Genomic DNA, 21,653 nt, shown 5'->3' on the forward strand with positions numbered 1-21,653 from the left:
ACAACTGTACAACTATTTGTACAACTATTCTCCAGGCTACACATTGGACAGTGCTGCTGCCCTGTCTTGTTCCTTCCTTTCCGTGACACCTCTCTCTCTCCATTGCTCCCATCCTACCCTCTCATCTGCTCCAAGGTGGACAACCAGCTCACCTGTCTACTGGACTCTTCACAGATATTGGTCCCAAACTGTTGCAGGGGCCGCTTGCTTGGCCAAGCTTTCTGGCATATGGTCACCTGGATGGTGCCCTGCACTGCTCTTCCGTAGGTGTACCTGTGAAGAGCAGGGCAGTGGGGTATGAAAACCAGAAGAGAAACTCTAAGGGAAAAGAGAAATATTGTAGAGGTGCAGTGGCTTGAACAGTATGGTCCTCTATGGTTGCCTCTCTTCTGAGGATCCCAAACACACTGGGCAGTACCCTTATCCCCATTTGACAGTCTGTTCTTCAGGGTTTTTCCCAGTTTGATTTCAAATATCCCAAGTTGGAGCTTCTGCACTTCTTGTGGGGGGATGTCATAATCTAGGAACACAGTGATGGCAACGGTTTCCTCAGACCACACCTGAAACTCACCCCTTCCCTCCTTGCTTGCCCCATTCAGTACCTTCCTGAACAGTCTGTCCCTCTCCGTGGGGATTACACTCTCTACAAGCAGTGGAGTGCTCACACTTCCTTCTTCCCCCATGCTCCTTTGCCACTGCCATGACTCTACGGAAACCACATAATCCCCATGCTCAACACAGTCAGCAGAGTTTAAGCAACAAGAAGTGGTGTGGTCTTCCAAACGTGATGGGGTGTGTGCTTCACCCTCACCCTACTTCAGCTCTTTCCAGGCAGACATGGGCCTGTCTGCAGCCTAATGCAAGGCTCCCTTCTCCAAGTGAGGGCCACTCTCATACAGAACTTCCCCAGGGAAAGACAATAGCTTGGATCTTGCACTACCCAGTCAACCTCTTGACACCGGAAGGGGCACTCAGTGTTTGAGCCTTGTCCTTCCCCACTTTGTTCTTTTGATAAATTGAGGGGAGATGGGGGCGGACTGGAGAAGGGGTGTGTGACTGACCACTGATTAGCAGCTCCCTTCCCGCCAAGCAGTCTCCTCACCTGGCACACACATGGAGCAGGAAGGTTTTATCCAATGCATAAATCTGAGATGGTCCCTCAAAGAAAACCTCAAATTTTGGCAACACTGGAAGAAAAAGCCAGAGAAAGAAGATAAAAGGCAGGCTGCTGGGGCATGGCCTCAGAGAGGGATCCCACCAGGCTCTACAGAGAGATGTAAGCCAGGAGGGAATGAAAAGGAAGGAAGAGGAGCGAGTCCACAGGGTCACTGCTGGATCACAAGAACATAAGAACAGCCATACTGGATCAGACCAAAGGTCCATCCAGCCCAGTAGCCTGTCTGCCAACAGCAGCCAGTGCCAGGTGTCCAAAAGGGGGTGAATCAAAGACAACGATCAAGCAATTTGTCTCCTGTCATCCATCTCCAGCCTCTGATAATCAGAGGCCAGGGACATCATTCCTATCCTTGGCTAATAGCCTTTTATGGACGTAACCTCCATGAATTTATCTAGCTCTTTCTTAAATTCTGTTACAGTCCTAGCCTTCACAGTCTCCTCTGACAAGGAGTTCCACAGGTTAACTATGCGCTGAGTGAAGAAGAAGTTTCTTTTATTAGTTTTAAACCTGCTACCCATTAATTTCATTTGGTGTCCTCTAGTTCTTGTATTATGGACACAAGTAACTTCTCCTTATTCACCCTCTCCCCACCTGTCACAATTTTATATACCTCTGTCATGTCCCTCTCCCCCGTCTTCTCTTTTCTAAACCGAAAAGTCCCGATCTTTTTAGCCTCTCCTGAAATGGGACCTGTTCCAAGCCCCTAATCTTTTCAGTGGCCTTTTCTGAACCTTTTCCAGGGCCAGGATGTCTTTTTTCAGGTGAGGAGACCACATCTGTACACAGTATTCAAGATGTGGGAGTACCATAGATTTATATAGGGGCAGTAAGATACTCCTTGTCTTATTTTCTATCCCTTTTTTAATAATACCTAACATCCTATTTGCCTTTTTGACTGCCTGTGCACACTGCTTGGATGTTTTCAAGAAACTATCCATGATAACTCCAAGATCTCTTTCCTGATCTTATTGTAAGTGTAGTTGGGGTTATTTTTTCCAATGTGCATTACTTTACATTTACCCACATTACATTTTATTTGCCATTTTGTTGCCCAATCACTCAGTTTGATGAGATCTTTTTGAAGTTCTTCACAGTCTGCCTTTGTCTTAACTATCTTGAACAGTTTAGTGTCATCTGCAAACTTGGCCTCCTCACTGCTCACCCCCTTCTCCAGATCATTTATCAATAAATTGAACAGGGTTGGACCTAGGATTGACCCTTGGGGGACACCACTAGTTACCCATCTCCATTCGGAAAAGTTACCATTTATGCCAACCCTCTGTTTCCTGTCCTTTAACCAGTTCTCAGCCCATGAAAGGACCTTCTCTCTTATCCCTTGACAACTTAATTTACATAAGAGCCTTTGATGAGGCACCTTGTCAAGGCTTTCTGGAAATCTAAGTGTACTATATCCACTGGTTCTCCCCTGTCTGCATGTTTGTTAACCCCTTCAAAGAACTCTAACAGATCAGTAAGATACGATTTCCCTCTGCAGAAACCACGCTGACTTTTGCCCATCAAATTATTTTCTTCTACGAGCCTGACAATTCTATTCTTTAGTATTGGTTCAACTAATTTACCTGGAATTGACATTACACTTACCGGTCTGCAATTGCCAGGGTCACCTCTAGAGCCCATTTTAAATATTGGTGTCACATTAGCTATCTTCCATTCATTAGCTACAGAAGCTGATCTAAAGGACAAGCTACAAATTAGTGAATGAAAAGGTGCAGGAGGCTTTCCAGCACTGCTGTTGCACTATTCCAGGCCAGTTATTAGCTAGTTATCTTGTTGAAGTGACATTTCTCCTTGTCCTCTCTATGATTCCCCCATTGCATCACTGCTCAGATGAAAATACACTCTCACACATTTTTGGACATTAGAAATACAGTTGATTTCATCTCCTCAGATCCCCCACTCCATATTTTGTCGTACCGTACTCCTCCACGTTAAAGGTACTAGAAGCTTTTGTGCCAGCCACGTTGATGGTGTAAGTCCCCAGGGAAGGTTCATCAGCTAATTGGAAGGAGAGATCCACAATGTACTGCTTCGGTCGTACATCCAACCATTGACCAATCCGGTTACAATTGGGGTCCTGCTCTCAGAGATAGAGGTAAAAAACAATAGCCATTAGCACTGACCTACTTGTTTATTTAAAGAGCAATCTATCAATCCTAGTTGCAGTTGCTTAACATCTAAAATAGCCTGAGCTGTAGAACTCAAAGTTTAAGCCTGCTAGCTTCTTTTTCTCAACAAGATCTATCCAGCTGCAGGCCATACCCAAAAATCTCGAAAGGTTTCAAATTTCAGAAGTGCCTAAATCCCAGAACCCACAAAAGTTATAAAGGATTTAGTGTCTTTGTCCATTAGGTCCTAAAGAGGCCTAAAATAAAGTTCTACCTTAGTGTTGCCCTCAAATTTTAAAGCACCTAGACCTTAAAACATGTGAAGGTTTAAATGCTGGAGACCTCAAAGCTGCAGAATTCTGTTCCTTGCTATAGTTTAAAGGGAGACTATAAAGGGTCCTGGCTTCTAGAACATCCCACTTTATCTGCCAATGAAATTCAAGAATCAGCATAGATTGCTTGAAGCTCTAGAACTTATTCATTCATAAAAGATTGATCATCGGGTTCTGGGGTATCTGCTGTGGAAAGTACAGAAACACAACCGTGTCCAAATGGAATAAGTCTGATTCAGCACTCAAAGTATCTATGCAGGTGTAAGAGAACACCCATCACCATAGCATCCAGGTGTTTTGCAATACTTACCTGGAGTTCTACCACAGAGTACTGAAAAGTAAACAGACAGCAATATTAGAAAAGGTAATTATCCAGCAGACAGATATATAAGAAAAGCCACTGTCACCTAGTAAGTTATGTATGCCACAGCAGTTGTGCTATCCCCAAATATTGAAAAATGAGTCCAGCCCATCACCAAAAAAATCATAAGATTGATTTTAAAATTCATGAGATGTTTCAAAATAAGTGCTGGGTTCTCCTTCTTTGTCTTCTGGTTTCTGAGTCTTTGGTGTGCACGTGCTTCCCATTTGCAAGCTTTCCTCTGCAACCAGCAGAACTAGAAACTTACTGTTTAAATACAAAAAGAAAGCTGATGTTCTCCTACAACACCATTCCAGCAGCTGAAGCTTTGAGAGAAGCACTCAGAGCCCACAAGACTCGCAGAAAATCAGAAGAGCTGCCAACACTGCATCAGTAATGGGGACAGTACACTGAGGCTATGTCTACACAGCAGCCTTATTTTTAAAAAAGCCTATTCAGGAATAGCTATTCCAAAATAGGACTGCTGCAAACAAGAGAGTATTTTGAATAGTCTGCACATAGCGTTTTGGGAGTAAGGGAACTTTGAAGTAACGCGGGTACTTTGAAAGCACCGACAGCTACCCGGCTTGCCAGTGCTTCAAAGTTAGCAACTTTGTCATTCGCATGGCAAGAATTATGCTAATGAGGTGCTGCATATGCAGTGCAGCACCTCGTTGCTATTCACCAAGCAGTCTCATTTACATGCCCCCTTCAAAGGAGGAGGCTAGCGTAGACAAGACCGGAATGGTGCTTATTTTGAAATGGCGATTTTGAAGTAAGCACCATCCGGCATCTTAACAGCGCCTGTCTCAAAATGGTTAGGAGGTGTTATTTCAAAAACGGCAGCCCTCAGTGCAGGACGTATTGTGCCTATTTTGAATTTGAAATAGCTCCCATCCATTTTTAATAACAGTTTAGCAACTGCTGTTTTTGAAGGTAGGGTCTCTTAGACCTACTCAACAAACATGGGGAAGGGGAAAGAGGAGGGGAGGGGTGATACTGGAGTCAGGGAACTTCCCCTTGTCCTCTGGAATGCCCCTTACCTTGTTGTTAAGGGGAACAAACTGCTCATTCAGAGTCACAATCCTAAATTTCACTGAGAAGAGAAAAGAACATTGAAAGGGAAGTTATGAAAATGGACCATATTCAGAAATGGACTTCAGCCCTGCCCTGCAGCCCCTCTGCTATTCCAGCCCTGGGCTCCCCTCACAGCTCTGCCAGTGCCCCTCAGCCCTGCCCTGCAGCCCCTCTGCTATTCCAGCCCTGGGCTCCCCTCACAGCTCTGCCAGTGCCCCTCAGCCCTGCCCTGCAGCCCCTCTGCTATTCCAGCCCTGGGCTCCCCACACAGCTCTGCCAGTGCCCCTCAGCCCTGCCCTGCAGCCCCTCTGCTATTCCAGCCCTGGGCTCCCCTCACAGCTCTGCCAGTGCCCCTCAGCCCTGCCCTGCAGCCCCTCTGCTATTCCAGCCCTGGGCTCCCCTCACAGCTCTGCCAGTGCCCCTCAGCCCTGCCCTGCAGCCCCTCTGCTATTCCAGCCCTGGGCTCCCCTCACAGCTCTGCCAGTGCCCCTCAGCCCTGCCCTGCAGCCCCTCTGCTATTCCAGCCCTGGGCTCCCCTCACAGCTCTGCCAGACTCAGGAGATTCTATTTGTACTCCACCCCCAACATTTTTTGCCTCATTTCCTCTGACAATACGAGAGGTTTATGCATTGCAGCCTGTCCCATCTGTTGTAATTTCTTCTCAGTGAAGCATGTTAACAGACATGAGCTAAGCTCGTGCAGAGGCCTCCAAGGTCCTCCTTGTGAGTTGTGAACTAGAGTGGGATTCCTCCAACCCTTAGGCCATCTCGTGTCCCTGTGTGACAGTGAATTCCTGCCTAGACCATAGTATTTCCCATCACTGACTGTATGTATCTTCAGATTTTGTGCCTCCCATTAACTCCAGTGTGTCTCCTCTCAGTCCTGAGGCCCTGCATTGTGTCCTCCAGCCATGTGTGGCTGTCTCCCCACACGGTCCATCCTCCAGCGTGATATATCTTCCTTCCCACCTGTGTGCTCCCACCACTTGCGTGAGCACCCATAATATTCCCCAGCCCCTGTTGCTGACCACTAGGGCTGCCCATGCAGCTGATGCTTTGTGGGAGAGCCACCAACAGAGGGCGGAGCAGCTCAGGTTCAGACTGAGAAAGGACTGGTAAGCTCAGGCCCATCTGCTCATGTCACTGTTGTTTTCTCCAACAGGCAATCTGACCAAGTCCAGGGAGTCGGCCTGTGGGATATGCTCGCAGCTCTCACCTGTCTGCCCTGGGGTGTAAATGGGTTTGTCCGTCTGGATGAAGGTGCTGCTGTGACCCTTGCGGATCAGGACCTTCTTCTCCTCCTTCACATTGAAATAGCGGCCATTGGAGATGGCCAGCTGGATGGTGCAAACCTCCTGTCCTCCAGTGGGAGATGGGACCTGCACACGGGAAAGAGAGCCATTGTTCGCTCGCAGGCGAGCACTGGGAGATGGAAACGGAGCACGGTGCAATCTTCCGTGCCCCAAGGGCATCAAAGCAAAGATCGTCTCCCCTCCTCCCTGGAGTCTGAGGCTAACTAATTCCCTCTCTGCTGCAATGGACACCTTCCACCAACGCAACCCACTCTCTCAGCTGCCAGGGGGCTCCATCTGCTGGAGCAATGAACGGCGCCTTTGTTCTGCAACAGGGTTTGGTCTGTGGTGCCCTGCCAGATGCATGAACAGTGGAGATGTTACTGATGCAGAGAATCATAGAATTCTAGCGCTGGAAGAGACCTCAGGGGGTCATCTAATCCAGCCCCCTGCCTAAAGCAGGATCAACTCTAACTAAATCATCCCAGCCAGGATTTTGTCAAGCCGAGACTTAAAAACCTCAAAGGATGGAAATTCCACCACCTCTCCAGGCAACTCATTCCAATGCTTCACCTCCCACCTGGTGAAGTAGTTTTTCCTAATATCCAGCCTACACCTCCTGCTCTGTAACTTGAGACCATTGCTCCTTGTTCTGCCATCCGTCACTACTGAGAACAGCCTTTCTCCATTCTCCTTAGAGCCCCCCTTCAGGAAGTTGAAGGCTGCTATCAAATCCCCCCTCACTCTTCTCCTCTGCATGCTAAATAAACCCAGATCCCTCAGCCTCTCCTCATAGGTCATGTGCTCCAACCCCCTAAACATTCTTGTTGACCCTCCCACTGAACCTTCTCCAGCACATCCACATCCTTTCTGTTATGCGGGGCCCAGATGTAGAGAAGGTGTTTGTCCTGGTGCAGGAGCAGCCTGTGCGGTGCCTGTGCCCTTCCTGGTCTCACCAGTAGTCTGCATTTAATGAGATGGGGCAAGGCTCGCCCCAATCCTTAACAAGGCCTCACAGATCAGCACTCGTTGGCCCCCTCACTGGCCACCCCTGTGTAAAGCTCAGTAACTGAATGGCTCATGGGGACTGAAATCCCCTCTCACTCCTTGAGATGGCCTAGGAAAGAGGCACATGGGTGGTGCGCATGCTGTGTAGGAAGCACCAGGCTGTGCCTAACCAGAGATAACCAGAGAGACACTACTCTCCAGAGCTGCCAATTTAGCACATTTAAGGCCAAAAAACTCCCATCAAGACAGAAATCAGGGAGAGTCCAGAGAGAGGAGAATGCAAGGCAAGGCCTTTGGAGAGGTAAATGAGGAAACCCAATGGGAAAAACCCCAGATGGACAGAGCTTCCCTAACAGTCCAGCGTGCCAGGGGAAGGCAGCTGCTCCTAAGGTACCTATGCAGCATGTCAGAAACATTTCCCCTTGCCAAATGGGAATGTTATGAGGAGGCCAGGCAAACAAATGCCTGAAAGAGAGAAGAGATGGTGCAGACTGTCGTTTACCATCCTACTTGGCTTTGTTCCTGTCCTCCTCCTTTTTCACACCCCCCTCCGTCTCGCTTTCTCATTCTCTGTATACTTCTCTTTATTTCTAGTTCTCTGGTGAGAGAACCTCTGAGGTGACACAGCCTGGGAGCTGTCAGTAAGGGAGTCTGGCTCATCCCCGGGAGAGTTGCTCACCCAAAACTTGGAGCATTCCAAGACACTCTTGTTCCGGATGACCCTTCGAAAGAGGACAAGGCTACTCGATGCATGCACAAGAGTCAAGGCCACTCGAATGGGCTTCTCCACCCCTCTCAGGTCCAAGCACACTCTCTGGACAGATGGGAAGGTCAGTTCGGCTGGGATGATAATCAGGTATCTCCTGTAGGGAGCAAAAAGAACAGAAGAACAACACAGGTGATATTAAGAGACAAATTGGACTAATACTACAGGATCCATGTGACAACTTTTATGGGACTGGGGGAAAGTGACTGGTCCCATAGGAGAAGTGGGTGACAACGTGTATCAGATTGGCCAGGAGAGAGGGTAACAATGTCTGTAGGATCAGGGACTGGTGCTGGTGACTCCTGTAGGATCGTGAGAGGCATATGTGATACCTTGGATGGGATGAGGAGCAAGCAGATGATGGGAAGAAAGGAGGATCTCACCATGATCTCTGCATTCATTCTCTGAGGGGCCTCACCCGCCAGGCGTGAACGAGATCATGGGTGAGTGCAGGGAGCTCTTTGAGTTAGGGGTGGCAGGAGAGGTGATGAGCAACCCGTCCCCCCCTCCATCAAGAGATGGGTCACATTTTCCATGGGCCAAACTACACCTAGGTGTGAAATACAGATGGCAGGAATCCTTGGTGGAATTGGGGGATGGAGGAAAAAGAGTCCAGAGGCTATTCTCATCTCAAAGGGGAGACAAATTTAGGCAAATATTTTTGGGGATCAGTCCATAATCTTATAATCCCTCGGTGGGGTGGGAATGGGGGTGGCTGCAGAGGCAAAGCCTGTGAAAGGAGAATCAGACCTATGAGGAGTGCATTGTCAGGGAGGCTGGCAGATACCCCTGTGATTTCCAGGTTATCAAAACCAACCACCTGCTAAAGATGGAACTTACCCCCAACAAACCCAACAGATATGGTGGTGGAGAGGGAGGAAAAGGCTGTATGGCTTAGAAATGAGCATTCTATTCATTCTACTAATCCCCTTTTTAATCAAAAAGAGGCAATATCTATACATTCCCTTTCCTTCTTAAGTCTATTTTTAACCACAGAGCCACATCCAAAGGTCTGTAGTACTGGCTTACCCAGTCACTGGAAGTTTGGACACCAATGGGCATTTCTCTGAGCAAATAGATTGGGATATTTATCTGTCTCATGCCATCTTCCACCACAGGAGCTCAAAGCCCTTTGGAGACACACATGGACTTAGCTTCACAGCCCCCAGAGGTGGGTCACAGACTCAGGCAACCTGGAGTTGATGGCAGGGCAAAGAGATTGCAGCACCACTCGCATTTGGCCTGGCCTCTCCTCTGTCATGATGGGGGTGCCGTTCTGAGTGAATGGCTTTGTGGCCTGTCACACAGAGGACAGCACCACTTAGGACTGGCCCAGCCATATGGCCATCATGATGGGGGTCCACCTGTGCCAGAGGTCAGCAGATCTGTGACCCCATATGCCAGACTGCAGCTTCCAAAGCAGGGAGCAGGGCCCAGCCCTGTGGCCGCAGTGGGGAGAGTGCCAGGTGGGCTCCCTCAGAAAGCCCCGGCCTCCTGCCCAGAGCCTCCCTTCAACAGTAATGTTTTGGAAGAGGGGGCAGGTGTGGCTCTGCTTCAGGTGCTGTCCCCAAGCCCCCAGAAATCTCCATGCAGACCTGCCTGGTCTTTAGTGCCAGGAGAGACCACTGGATCACTGAGTCTGACCTGCATATCATAAGCAACTACCCAGCCACCCCTGCACTGAGCTCAATAACTTGGTTAGACGACAATATTACAGCTCTCAGGACACCGTTGTGTGCCAGTGTCAGACAAGAGGAGGGACCAAGACAGCACCGATGCCCAAGGCCCCCCAGAGGCAGGAATTGATTAGATGAGATATAGCCATATGGTCCTCACAGCCCTCATCCTAACTCCAACACTGATAACCCAGTCTGACTGATGGGAAACCAAGGCTATGCCTAGAGAAGAGACTCACCCAAGGATGCAGAGTCACTGGCCATGCTAGGGAACCAGCTCTCCAAACTCACAGTTTATGAGCTAACCACAAACTCAGGCTTAAGTCCCTCGGGAAAGGCAGCTCCCCCACCTCCAACTTGATCCTGCCCTGGGGACAGAGGGGAACTGCAGGCCCCACACAGCCCCTGGCCTCTCTGCTGAGACTGCCACCCAGGGCACCAGTCAGTGCCAGCAGTACTGCAGGGTTTACAACGTAGACACCTCTCCTGCTTAGAGCAGGATTGAGAGCCACCTGCTCAGGTCACACAGGTGTCACTGCTGTATCCTTTAGGGGCACATTACAGTAGCACCAATGAGGGTCCTGTCTCCCTCTCCTGGCACAGAGAAATCCCTTCCATATGGGACAAGGGAACCATCGCCACTGGGACCTCTCTCTCTGTTGGATTCCTAAAAACTGGAGCTGGAGACAATGTTCAGGTCTTCATCTGGATCCAAACAAGCCAAAGTTCTAGGGACACACAAATCTGGGGCCTTAGCTCCAACACTACACAGGTAAGGACCTCTGTGCTTCCAATCCAGAGCATCCCCAGAGCTCCAGAGCATTCCAACCTTGTGTCTGACTGGGACCCCTCTCCAGTACCTAGTTATTCTCCTAGAATCCTGTTCAGTGCAGTCTTCAGGGCCTTATGCGCTCTTAGTTCCCAATGTCCCAACTCCCAATGGTGCTCCCATCCCTTCCCTGAAGGGCTCTTCCACAGTCTCATAAGCCCAGCTGTTGCGTAATGTCTTCTGGTCAGCCAGATCTACTACACCATAACCCCTTCCCTTGTTCAGTTTCCTCCCCTTTACTGTTAGGCCCTCCCCCACTCAAGCTGCCAACCCCTTCCTCCTCCATGTTGTAACTTTCCATATCTAAGCAAGTATCTTTTTCTCTGGTATATTTCAGTGGGACTTTCCCAGTGTGGTAGGATTCCGCCCTATAAGATGGGGATTGTTAAGATGTCGCAAGCCACCCCAAGACTGTCCCTTCACAGAACAGCTGCTTCCCTCCTATGGCATTCTGGGCCCAATGACCCACTCCGTGTTACCTCTACTGATCAAGTATTTCAATATCTCTTACGGCTGTGCCACTGCCACCATGGTGTAGAACATGCAGCTTAGGACGATAGAAGCCCACATCTTCACGGGAGACACGTGGAGAGTGCAGGATGTGGCATGTGTCCCGATGGAGGCCAGGAAAGAAGAGATGCTGGTGATGAAGCTTGTTCCCTCACTTGGAGAACTACAGACCTCCCGTGTTTGTTTGTTTCTCCCCAGAGACAGGCAAGTGGAACAAGAGTTCCAGGGATCATCTATTTTTCTCTCACTCCTGTATTTATAGTCCTCCAGATCCGGGGTGTATCATACAGGATGCTACCCGGCCAATCCAAGTCTTTCTGGACTCCGTCCATTAGCCTCTGGCCCTCTGATTCCCATGTCCCCACACATCGATTAATGTCATCCAGATAAATTGGCTTTTCACCCCATTGAGCAGCTGCAGATTTCATGATTGCTAAGCTGACCCCACTTGCTGTTCCGCTTGCAACTTCTGTCCCATTGTTTTACCTTGAGATGGATCATCATGAGTCCCCTCTTGCATGCACACCTGGCTGCATTTCATAGCGAATGCTTCTGACCATACCACCCTTGAGGCTCATGACCTCAAGTGCCAAGATGTTTCAGGGCCTGCTTAGAATTTACGTGGTGAAGAAAATGGGTGGCTAAGTCATAGGTGCATCCTGAATTCTGGAACAAGGTGTTGCCTGCTTTCCCAATTTTGTACCAGTCTGGGGGATGAGACTAGAAGACAGGACAGAGCTCCCCGCACCCCCCGGCTAGATTACAAGTGTCCAGAGTCCATGAGCTCAAGTGTCATCTTGTCTGCCCAACACAACTAATACTTCTGCACACATCAAACTTGATTATGGAGCCAGACTGTATTGCTCTCTCTCAAGAAACAGTCAATTAGCGGAAAAAAATGCCACCGAGGAGAGCTGGGTATGGACCCTGGGCTGTAATGCAACAGAGCTCAGACACACTATCTTTTCCAGAGAAACTGACAAATTCCACCACATGTACTTGCCTAGACCAGTGTTTCTTGACTTTTTTTTTTTTTTATAAAGTGTCCCTTTTAAAAAAAATTATAAGTACCTTAGACTTCTCTCACATACCCCGAAGGGTACGCATATCACAGGTTGAGAAACAGTGTCCTAAGGTACTCTGAGGTCTTGAAACAAGGGCCATTCAACCTTTCCAGATTACTGGACCCCTTTCACGAGTCAGCGTTGTTTTGCATACCACCGAGTTACACCTCGCTTAAAAATGGCTTACCTACAAAACCATGCAAAAATATCACAGGAGACTACTACTTGAAAACTCTCTGACTTTCCACCATCTTGTCATCAAATAAACGAATTGGAATAAAAATATTGTACTTCCATTTCCGTATATGGCATATGAATCAGAAGAAACAAGTCATTGGCTGAATGAACTTTTAGATTTTATAATAATAATGGTAGTCCATTGATCTGATGATGACAAAAGAATTTAGATTGTACTGACTTTACTAGTGTTTTTATGTAACCTGTTGTAAAACCTGACAAGTATCTAGATGAGTTGATGTACCCCTGGAAGACCTCAGTGTCCACCCAAGGGTACATGTACCCCTGGCTGAGCAACACAGGGCTAAACTACTCCTCACTCCTCTCCAGGAGCCGGGAACAGAACCCAAGATCCCTGGTCCCCAATGCTTCCCTGCTGGGAAAGAAAGACATCTAACTGTCTGGCAAAATGTCACACACCCTTCTCTAGTAGCTGGCCACTACTGGGACATCTGTTTTGGGACTGAAGCCCAGGTCCCCAAAGGTATTTGGGCACTTAACTTCCATTCCATAGAGGCCTAAACACCCATGACAATCTGAGCCCGAATGTTTTAGGAGATGGTGAATGGCCTACAGAGCATTTCAGCTATGTCACCAGTTTGTACCCAGCCCACCACTGGAAGGTCGCTCCCATCTACTGGATGTTTGATGGCTACTTCATGAGTTTGGCAGGTCTCCACTCCAGTTCCCACACTGCACGTTCGCATCACCACACCAGGCAGATTGGCTAACTCAGCAGAGAGAGGCCTGCCTGTTACCCGTTAGGCAAATTGCTGCTCTCGGGGCACAGGGCTGCTGGCAGGGTGGTGTGTGTGGGAGACCTGCCTGGTAGACAAACAGAGGGCATTCGCTGCCAATGTGCTGCTCTCATCCATAGTTAATCTACACAGTTTTTAATATGAGATTATTACATGCAAATTACACCCTATGTGCAAATTAGCTTATTACATAAATTATTCGCTCAGTAACAACATCCTTAATTCCCCACCCCACCCGGCCCCAAAAGTTGGCAACATCATTTGGTATCACAGAAAATTACCATTGGATGAAACCTCAGGAGGTCAATTAATCCTACCCTCTGCTCAAAGCAGGTCCAGCCGCAACTAAACCAGAGAGCAAACACTTCGTGGTTGCCTTCAGCTGGCACGTTTGCTACAGAAATGGGCGTGCACCAGATCCCCAGCCCAAATACTCCCAAGCTTTGGGAAATTCCAGACCTTGAGAGATTCCAACCCTTGCAGTAGGATTGGTGCTATAGTTAGGTGGTGTGGCTTCCCGCTCACCCATGGTGAGAGGAAGGAATCTCGGTGAGCAAGTGTTTGCAACCAAACCTACTTTGACACCCTCACCCTCCTGCCCCCACCCCCAGAAGCCAGTCACCAGCACAGGATGCACAAAGGGGTGGCATCTATCACTCGGTTGGAGCTGAGATGCCCATGGAGGCAGATGGATTCAGCTCTCCCCAGCGGTGTACCCTGCTGTCAAGCCCAGCAACGTTCTGTCTGCTGAACAGCGGACTGCTGCTCCAGCCCTGCTAGGACTGCCATGGGCCACGTACACAAAGGAGGCACACAACACTCCAGTAACCCAGCTACACACCGAGGGGATAGGAGGATGTGGCTTTGGACTACCTGACCTGAGTCTGGCTACCTGAGGCAAAGTCAGTGTGCTTCAGTTGGGCTCCCTGTTGACCCAATGGTGGAGTGCTCTGCCACTGTCAGGGCCCTGGGTTGGGGTCCAGTGCAGTAGGGTGGGCCTGGACCCCACCTGTCACCAAGCTAGGTCACCTGGATTTGTTCATTGATCACCGGAGCAAGGACACCTAACCCCTGTGGTTTTTCTCTGGCTGTGCTGCAAGAGCTCAAGACCAATTAGCTGTTGGGTTTCCCCTGGCCCTATACATAGGTGTGCCCAGCCTCAGGCTGTGCTACCAGAACTCAGGACTGTCTTCAGACAGCCCTGACTTTGCATCAAGGGATCAGAGCTGAGTGACTTCTGGGTTTGCTGTCTTGTTGCCGAGGGACCAGAGCCCTTGACCCCTGGATTTGCGCCACTACATAATACCTGTACTGGCCAGGCAGGCTCCTGCCTGAAGGCCATAGACAATGACCTGCACAGCCTGTTAGACAGTAGGGACACTAACACCTATACTCCTTTTTCCTGACAGTGGGTGGAGCCCTGATGGAGGAGTGAGGCAGTAAGGGCTGGAGAGGTATGACCACCACACCACCTCAGGGGCCATCTCTACTTTGTGGGTCTGACTTGCCTTCCAAGCTGCTTCCAAAATATCTCTGTTTAAGAAAGGGTTCTAAGCATTGGGCAAAGCTTCTGAGCTGTGTCCACACGTCCCCCCTCCTTTTGGAGGGGGCATGTTAAAGAGGCACTTCAAAAATGCTAATGAGGTGCTGACATGAATATGCTGCTTTTGGAATGCTGCCACCCATGTAGATGGAGACCTTTTGAAATGACACCCTTCCCCAGGGCTTTGAAAGCACCTTCTTCCAATTTGGTTTAGGAAGAAGGTGCTTTCGAAGTCAGGCCAGTTCTTTCAAAAGTCTCCTGTCTACCTGGCGGGTGGCGTTCCAAAAGCAATAGTTTTCAATCGCATGCAACCGCCATTATGCTAATGAGGTGCTGCATATTCATGTCAGCGCCTCATTAGCATCTTCCGAAGTGCCTCGTTAACATGCCCTCTCCAAAAGGAGGGGGCACGTGTGGACACAGCTCTAGAATGTGCAGGGATTAGAGTACCCAAGCAGCAATATATCTGCAACTGTAGTCTGGGTAGCTGGTGGGTCTAAACTCGTATTTTAGCCTAATGACCATTTATTTTTGAAATGTGTCACAAAACTATCTGAAGCCACCAACTGAGTGAATGAGCCACTGGGAATATTTTTTTTCTTTTGAAATAGGATAGCGGAGGCTTCCACAAGACACGAAAACTGGCACATTTTTGCCCTGTTGCCCTAATATGTTCATAAAAGTCAAGATAGACAGAAGCCCACCAAGCTGTATGTCACTTTGCCCTGCTCTGAAACTCTGGGCCTGAGGAGTGAAGAAAAGGAGGCAAAAATACACTTGGATAAACAAAAGAGCAGGAACAGAATCTGTTTCCCCGGTGCTCACTCATGGCCCTCATCCAGGACTGGCAGTGCCTGGCTTACAACCCCAGCTAGTATTTTAGCATTTTCTTACAACAGACCCACACCACGGGAAAAGCTTGATCTCTCTCGAAGATACCAGCTAGTATGACACTAGTGCCCTAGAAATATTGTGGAGAAAGGTTCTCAAGAGCTGACTAAATAATGTGCATCCTGAGATCACTATCCACCATGCTGAACAATACTGCCTCATTGTTTCCTTGTGCTTCCCCATTGGCCTGCCAGTATCCAGCCATAGAATCATACAAGATTAGGACTGGAAGAGAACTCAGGTGGTCATCTAGCACAATCTCCTGCTCAAACCCTCTGACCAACCCCAGGCAAATCATCCCAGCAGCCTTAAAATCTCTAAGAGTGGAGATTCCACCACCTCCATAAGCAATGCCATTCCAGGGCTTCACTGTCCTCCTAGGGACATAGTTCTTCCTAATATCCAACTGAGACCTCCATGTGCAACTTGAGCCTATTGCTCCTCATTCTGCCTTCCATCACTACTCTGTCTACCCTCTTTCGACCCGCCCCCCCATTCAGGAAGTTGAAGGCTGCTATCAAATGCCCCCTCACTCTTCTCTTCTGTAGACTAAATAAGCCCAGTTCCCTTAGCCTCTCCTCTGGACTCTCTCCTATTTTTTCACTTTCTTCCTGTAGTGGATGTGGCCTCACCAGTCCCAAACAGAAGAGGATAATCACTTCTCTCAACCTGCTGACAAGGCTCCTATTAATTCGAGCAGTTCTGGTTACTTGTGTTTGAAGCCATGGATAATGCCTACATTACAACATTGCATGGACACATACATTGGCAATTTTACCTGGGTGGTTTTGCGGGAAGAGCAGTGAAATATTTTTAAATGTAAGCAAAAAGCAAAAAAGGAGAATCCCAGAGCATTGGATTTGCCTCTGCATTGTTCTCAGACTCTAGGGCTGAGTAAACAAGGGAATATGCACCTGGGCAAACAAAGGAGCAGGAACAGGATCAGGCAGAGCACTCCCTCTGGAGCTGAGCCAACCTCCATTCATTCCTTTCCTGGCCTTTATGATGTTCTTACCCCAGGACTCACAGTCCACAGCCCTTATTTGTTTGCATGCAGGGTGAAATCTGGGGCATAGTGGCTTGTGTCTGAGAGAATAGAAAGATTTTCAATTGTTGCTCCAACAGCATGTCCTGACAATGGATTTCTCCATTATGTTACAATTCTGACTTCAGAACACAGCAATCCCCCTTTGTTTACTTCATGGTGGGGATACAAGGAATGAAAATTTGATTCTAAAACTTTCCACCCAAAACTGGATTTTAAATCAGAAATCAGAACTGTAATCCCAACCCAAAACTACAACCCAGTATCTTTAGCTCAAAACTAGATCTTGGAGGCCCAGATTTTTAACCCAAGATCTGGACATCAAAACTTTCAACATAAAATTCATAGCCAGACTCTGAGCCTTTGACCCAACATCCCAATATAAAGCCTGACCCAAGATACCACACCCAGCACTCAAGTCTGGCAGTAGGCAGTTGGGGAAAGGGAAACAGAGAAAATCTGAGATGCAGGGAATGTGTCTTTGTGATGTGATACAGTCACAGAAGCCCCTTTCAGATGTTCTCTGGTGTGCCAATCTGGCCAATCACACCTGCCTTTTTGCTCTCTGGTCTCTCCCAGTCAAGGCACAGAGTTGGGGCTACCCCCACACAAAGAGCAAGGCAGACACTTTAACCACAGCTCTGGTAGGAAGTACTTCTAGGGCACAGCACTCAGGGAACCTATCCCCAAAAAGGGATCACAACCCCAAACAAATCTATCTTCCTCTCTGCAAAAAAGTTGCACCAAGAGGGCTCATTAGGTAAGCCCCACCACCACTTTATCTATGAAAGGGAGATTGCTGCAGTGATTGCCCTCCCCATGTAATAACAATTTACACTGGGATTGATTATAAACAAAAGAGTTTTATTAAGCAACATCATATTAATTGGTTATAAGTCAAAACATACAGATCAAAGTGAGTTATAAATAAAAGAAAAGAAAATGCATAGCTAGTTCTGTTCTACTACGAATCTACTTACATGTGAGCTGTTACCCTAAAAATCTGTTCTTGTATCAGGTGAAAGATTCAGATCAGAAAAGATCTTATCCTGACCTGAGTCTTCAGGATGCTGTAAAGCTCTTCTGTTTCTCTTTAGGGTGCGTCAGGCAATTTAAAAGGCAGACTGAAGACAAAGATGGAGGAGACTTCAAGGCCCTCTTTATACCTTTCCCCTATGCAAGGAATTTCATTGTTCTCTTTCTGTAAAAGTATACTCCAAGACCAAGATGGAGACTGCCACATTAGTGAATTGCCCGTCCCGACTCACTGGTCTGAACTTAGACAGCAAAGTTCTTCAGATGTGGATTGGCCTCCATTAAAGTCCCTCTGTCAGATGCTATTCCCTGGTGACCCATCCTCTCAAGAGGCCATCAAGTCCAGCCCCCTGCTTCAAGCAGAATCAACCCCAAATAAGTCATCCCAGCCATGATTATGTCAAGCTGGGACTTAAAAACCTCTAGGGATGGAGATTCCACCACCTCTCTAGGCAATGCATTCCAGTACTTCACCACTTGGCTGTTGAAATAGTTTTTCCTAATATCCAACCTACTCCTCTCCTTCTGTAACTTCAGACCATTGTTCCTTGTTCTGCCATCTGTCACCACAGAGAACAGCTTCTTTCTATCCTCTTTAGAGCATGCCTTCAGGAAGTTGAAGGCTGCTATAAAATCACCCCTCAGTCTTCTCTTCTGCAAACAAAATTAGCCCAAATCTCTCAGCCTCTCCTCATAGGTCATGCGCTTCGGCCCCTTAATCATTTTCGTTGCCTTCCTCTGAACCTGCTGTGGCACATCCACTTCCTTTGTATACTGGGGGGCCCAAAACTGAATGCACTACTCCAGATGTGGCCTCACCGGTGCCAAAGAGAGGGGAACAACAGCTTCTCTAGATCTGCTTGAAATGCTCCTCTTAATGCAGCCCAATATGCCATTGGCGTTCTTGGCCACAAGGACACACTGTTTACTCATGTCCAGCCTTTCATTTACCTTAATCACTAGGTCCCTTTCCACTGTACTGCTGCTTTGTCAGCCGGTCCCCAGCCTATAAAAGTGCTTGGAATTCTTCCATCTGAAGTGCAGGACTTTACACTTCTCCTTGTTGATCCGCATCAGATTTCTTTTAGCACAGTCCTTCAATGTATCCAGGTCACTCTGGATCCTATCTCTACCCTCCAATATATCTACCTACTCCTAGCTTGGTGTCATCCGCAACCTTGTGAGGGTGCAATCCAGTCCCTCATCCAGGTCATTAATAAAGAGGTTGAACAACTCTGGCCCCACAACCAAGCCTTGGGGCACCGCATTTGAAACTGACCACCATGCGGATATTGAGCCACTGACCACTACCCATTGGGCCCGACTGTCAAGCCATCTTTCTATCCATCTTATAGTCCATGGATCTAATCCATACTTCCTTAAGTTATGAGCAAGAATGTTGTGGGAGACTGTATCAAAAGCTTTGCTGAAGTCAAGGTATATCACATCCCCTGACTTCTCCATGTCCACAGAGCCTGTTACCTCAGCATAGAAGCTAATTAGTTTGGTCAAGCATGACTTGCCCTTGGTGAATCCATGTTGACCACTTTTGATCCCTTTTCCCTCTTCCACATGCTTCAAAATGGATTCCTTGAGGATCCCCTTCTATTATTTTCCCAGGTACTGAAGTAAGGCTGACCAGTCTATAGTTCCCTGGATTGTTCTTCTTTCTTTTTTTTAAAGATGGGCACGACATTTGCCTTTCTCCAATCACCTGGAATCTCTCCCAATCTCCAAGAGTCATCAAAGATGATGGCCAAAGGCTCGGCAATGACTTCTGCCAATTCCCTCACTACCCTTGGGTGCATTAAATCCAGACCCATGGATTTGTGTAAATCTAGTGTTTCTAAGTAGTTCTTAACTTGTTCTTTTCCCACTGAGAGCTGCCCTGCACTTTCCCATACTGCATTGTCTAGCACCCTAGTGTGGGAGCTGTCCTTGTCTGTGAAGACTGAGGCAAAAAAAACATTGAGTACTTCTTCTTTTCTTATATCATCTGTCACTAGGTTACCTTTTTCATCCAGTAACGGTCCCACATCTTTCTTGATAACATGCCTGTAGAAAGCCTTAATATTACCCTTTACATCCTTTGCCAGCTGCAGTTCCAATTGACAAAGGAAGACATGAGGGGAGAGGGGCTGCCTCTCCCCACACCTGGCCAGGGAACCCCAGTCCCCAGGGACATACCCAAAACCAGGGTTTGCATGAAGGAGGGACTTGCCCCATTCTACTTGCCTGCCTGGCACTGCAACCCAGGACCAGAGTCTGAGCACAGGTTCCAGCCTTGCTCGTCCTGCTTCCTGGCTGGAGCAGCAGGCAGGCAGATGGCGTGGAGCTAGCCTTTGATCCCACTCCCAAGCTGGCAGAGTGGGGTAAGCGCCAAGCCCTAATTCTGCTCCCCAGCTGGAGCATTCTGTGGAGTGGGATAATCACCCAGGCCCTGACCCTGCTGCTGGCAGCAGTGCAGAGCAGGCTGGTAGAGTGGGGCAGGTGCTGGGACACAAGAAGAGCCATGGGAGCTGCCGTGGTGAGCCTGGATGCAAAGTGGATAGGCTACGGTCCACTCAAACCCACTCATGGCGATACCCCTGCAATAGGAGGGACCTCCTGGTGATAGTAGGCCACAGGTGAGTGTGCTGTTAACTCATACTCTGGCTTTCCCTCAGTAAGTCTCCATATGCACAAACCCAGAATGCCTTCTGTTTGTGAACAAGGGGCAGAGGGGAGCTCCACCTGCAGCACCTTTCACTGGTTGTTCTGACCCATGAGGTGGGCAAATGGAGAAGGGAGCCAATCAGAAGGCTCCAATTAGCTAATAGACCAAAGCTTCTACACCCTTGCCATACTCTTTCAAGCACAGACAAAATTCTGCCAGTCATGAAAAAATCACAAGAGTTGGAAACACTGCAGTAGAAACCAGGAGTCCTCATTCCCAGCCCCTGCTGTAAGCTTCAGACAGGCCCACCTCCCTTACTGCATGTACAAAGCACAGTACTCAGAGCATTTCTGTTTGTAACACAGTAACTGCTGCAGATCACAGCTGATCAATCACAATATTTCTGGGAACATTTTAAGTATCAGTGTGCAAAATCCTGTGGGTTTTGGTGAAAATCAGATGTCCAGGAAAGCCTAATTGCCACCAAACTCACAGTTTGGTCACTGTTGATTCACGAATGAAGTACAGACCTCAGGGTTAGGATGTGGGTAGTTGGGGGATAGATTAGCTTCCTCTCCTTGAAGTAGCAAATGGGCAGTTGGAAGCTGTTCCAGCCATGTCCTCACCCACCCAATCCAGCCCTGCACCGCCTCTAGCCTTGCTTCCAGTCTGGCCAGCCCCCAAATCTGGTACCTCTCCCCAGCCAGGTGACCACCTCAGCCAAGCCCCTCTCCCCTTAACTCCAGCCACCACCACCCAGCTATGTGTCTTGACCCCCATCCAACCTCCTGAGCTGAAATGATTTTGGTGACATTGGAAAAGCCTGATTTAATGGGAAACAAGACTTTTCTGGGTGTTTTCTTTAATTACAATCAACAGAGTTCTGACCAGAGTTAGAAGGTCAGACACTCAGTCACAATGGGGGCAAGGGCACAGCTGTGTACAGCTTTGTTACATAAGCAACCAAATGTGTGACCTCCTAGTCATAACTGATGAAGAGATGGAATTCTGTGATAGAGGCAAGAGCTTGAGGGATGGGGGAAGCAGATGGAGGTGTGATGCCTTCTGAAGACACATGAGATCATATTTTCAGTGTGCAAAACACAGCTGAGCAGGGGATGGGGGAAGGTACAACACAGTCTGTTTCTGTATGCCGTGAATCCTTGGGTGAAGTTCTCTGGCCTGTGTATGATGGAGGCCAGGCTACGTGATCCCAGTAATCCCTTCTGGCCTTTGTCTCTATTGATCACAACTCGATGCATGACCAAGCC

General features: G+C 48.3%; 1 protein-coding gene across 1 annotated transcript; it reads right to left on the reverse strand.

Moving 5' to 3' along the window:
• Window positions 1-113: 113 nt before the first annotated feature.
• Window positions 114-8,579, reverse strand: LOC142014195 (alpha-2-macroglobulin-like protein 1). Its single transcript, XM_074996404.1, has 8 exons — window positions 8,557-8,579; window positions 8,052-8,235; window positions 6,289-6,451; window positions 5,040-5,092; window positions 3,946-3,966; window positions 3,113-3,272; window positions 1,103-1,187; window positions 114-273 (listed from the first exon to the last, which is right to left on the reverse strand). Exons 1-8 carry the CDS (start codon window positions 8,577-8,579, stop codon window positions 114-116), a joined length of 849 nt encoding a protein of 282 aa, XP_074852505.1.
• Window positions 8,580-21,653: the final 13,074 nt, after the last annotated feature.

Source organism: Carettochelys insculpta, chromosome 1, assembly GCF_033958435.1.
Source record: "Carettochelys insculpta isolate YL-2023 chromosome 1, ASM3395843v1, whole genome shotgun sequence".
Lineage (NCBI taxonomy): Eukaryota > Metazoa > Chordata > Testudines > Carettochelyidae > Carettochelys > Carettochelys insculpta.

Excerpts from the sequence above, each read along its gene's own strand:
- LOC142014195 (XM_074996404.1), bottom strand. The coding sequence starts at position 8,579 with ATGATCTCGTTCACGCCTGGCGG. Across the intron at positions 5,093-6,288 it reads TTACACCCCAGGGCAGACAG|TGAAATTTAGGATTGTGACT; the intron begins GTGAGAGCTGCG and ends TTCTCTTCTCAG. Across the intron at positions 1,188-3,112 it reads CTTTAACGTGGAGGAGTACG|TGTTGCCAAAATTTGAGGTT; the intron begins GTACGACAAAAT and ends TTTTTCTTCCAG.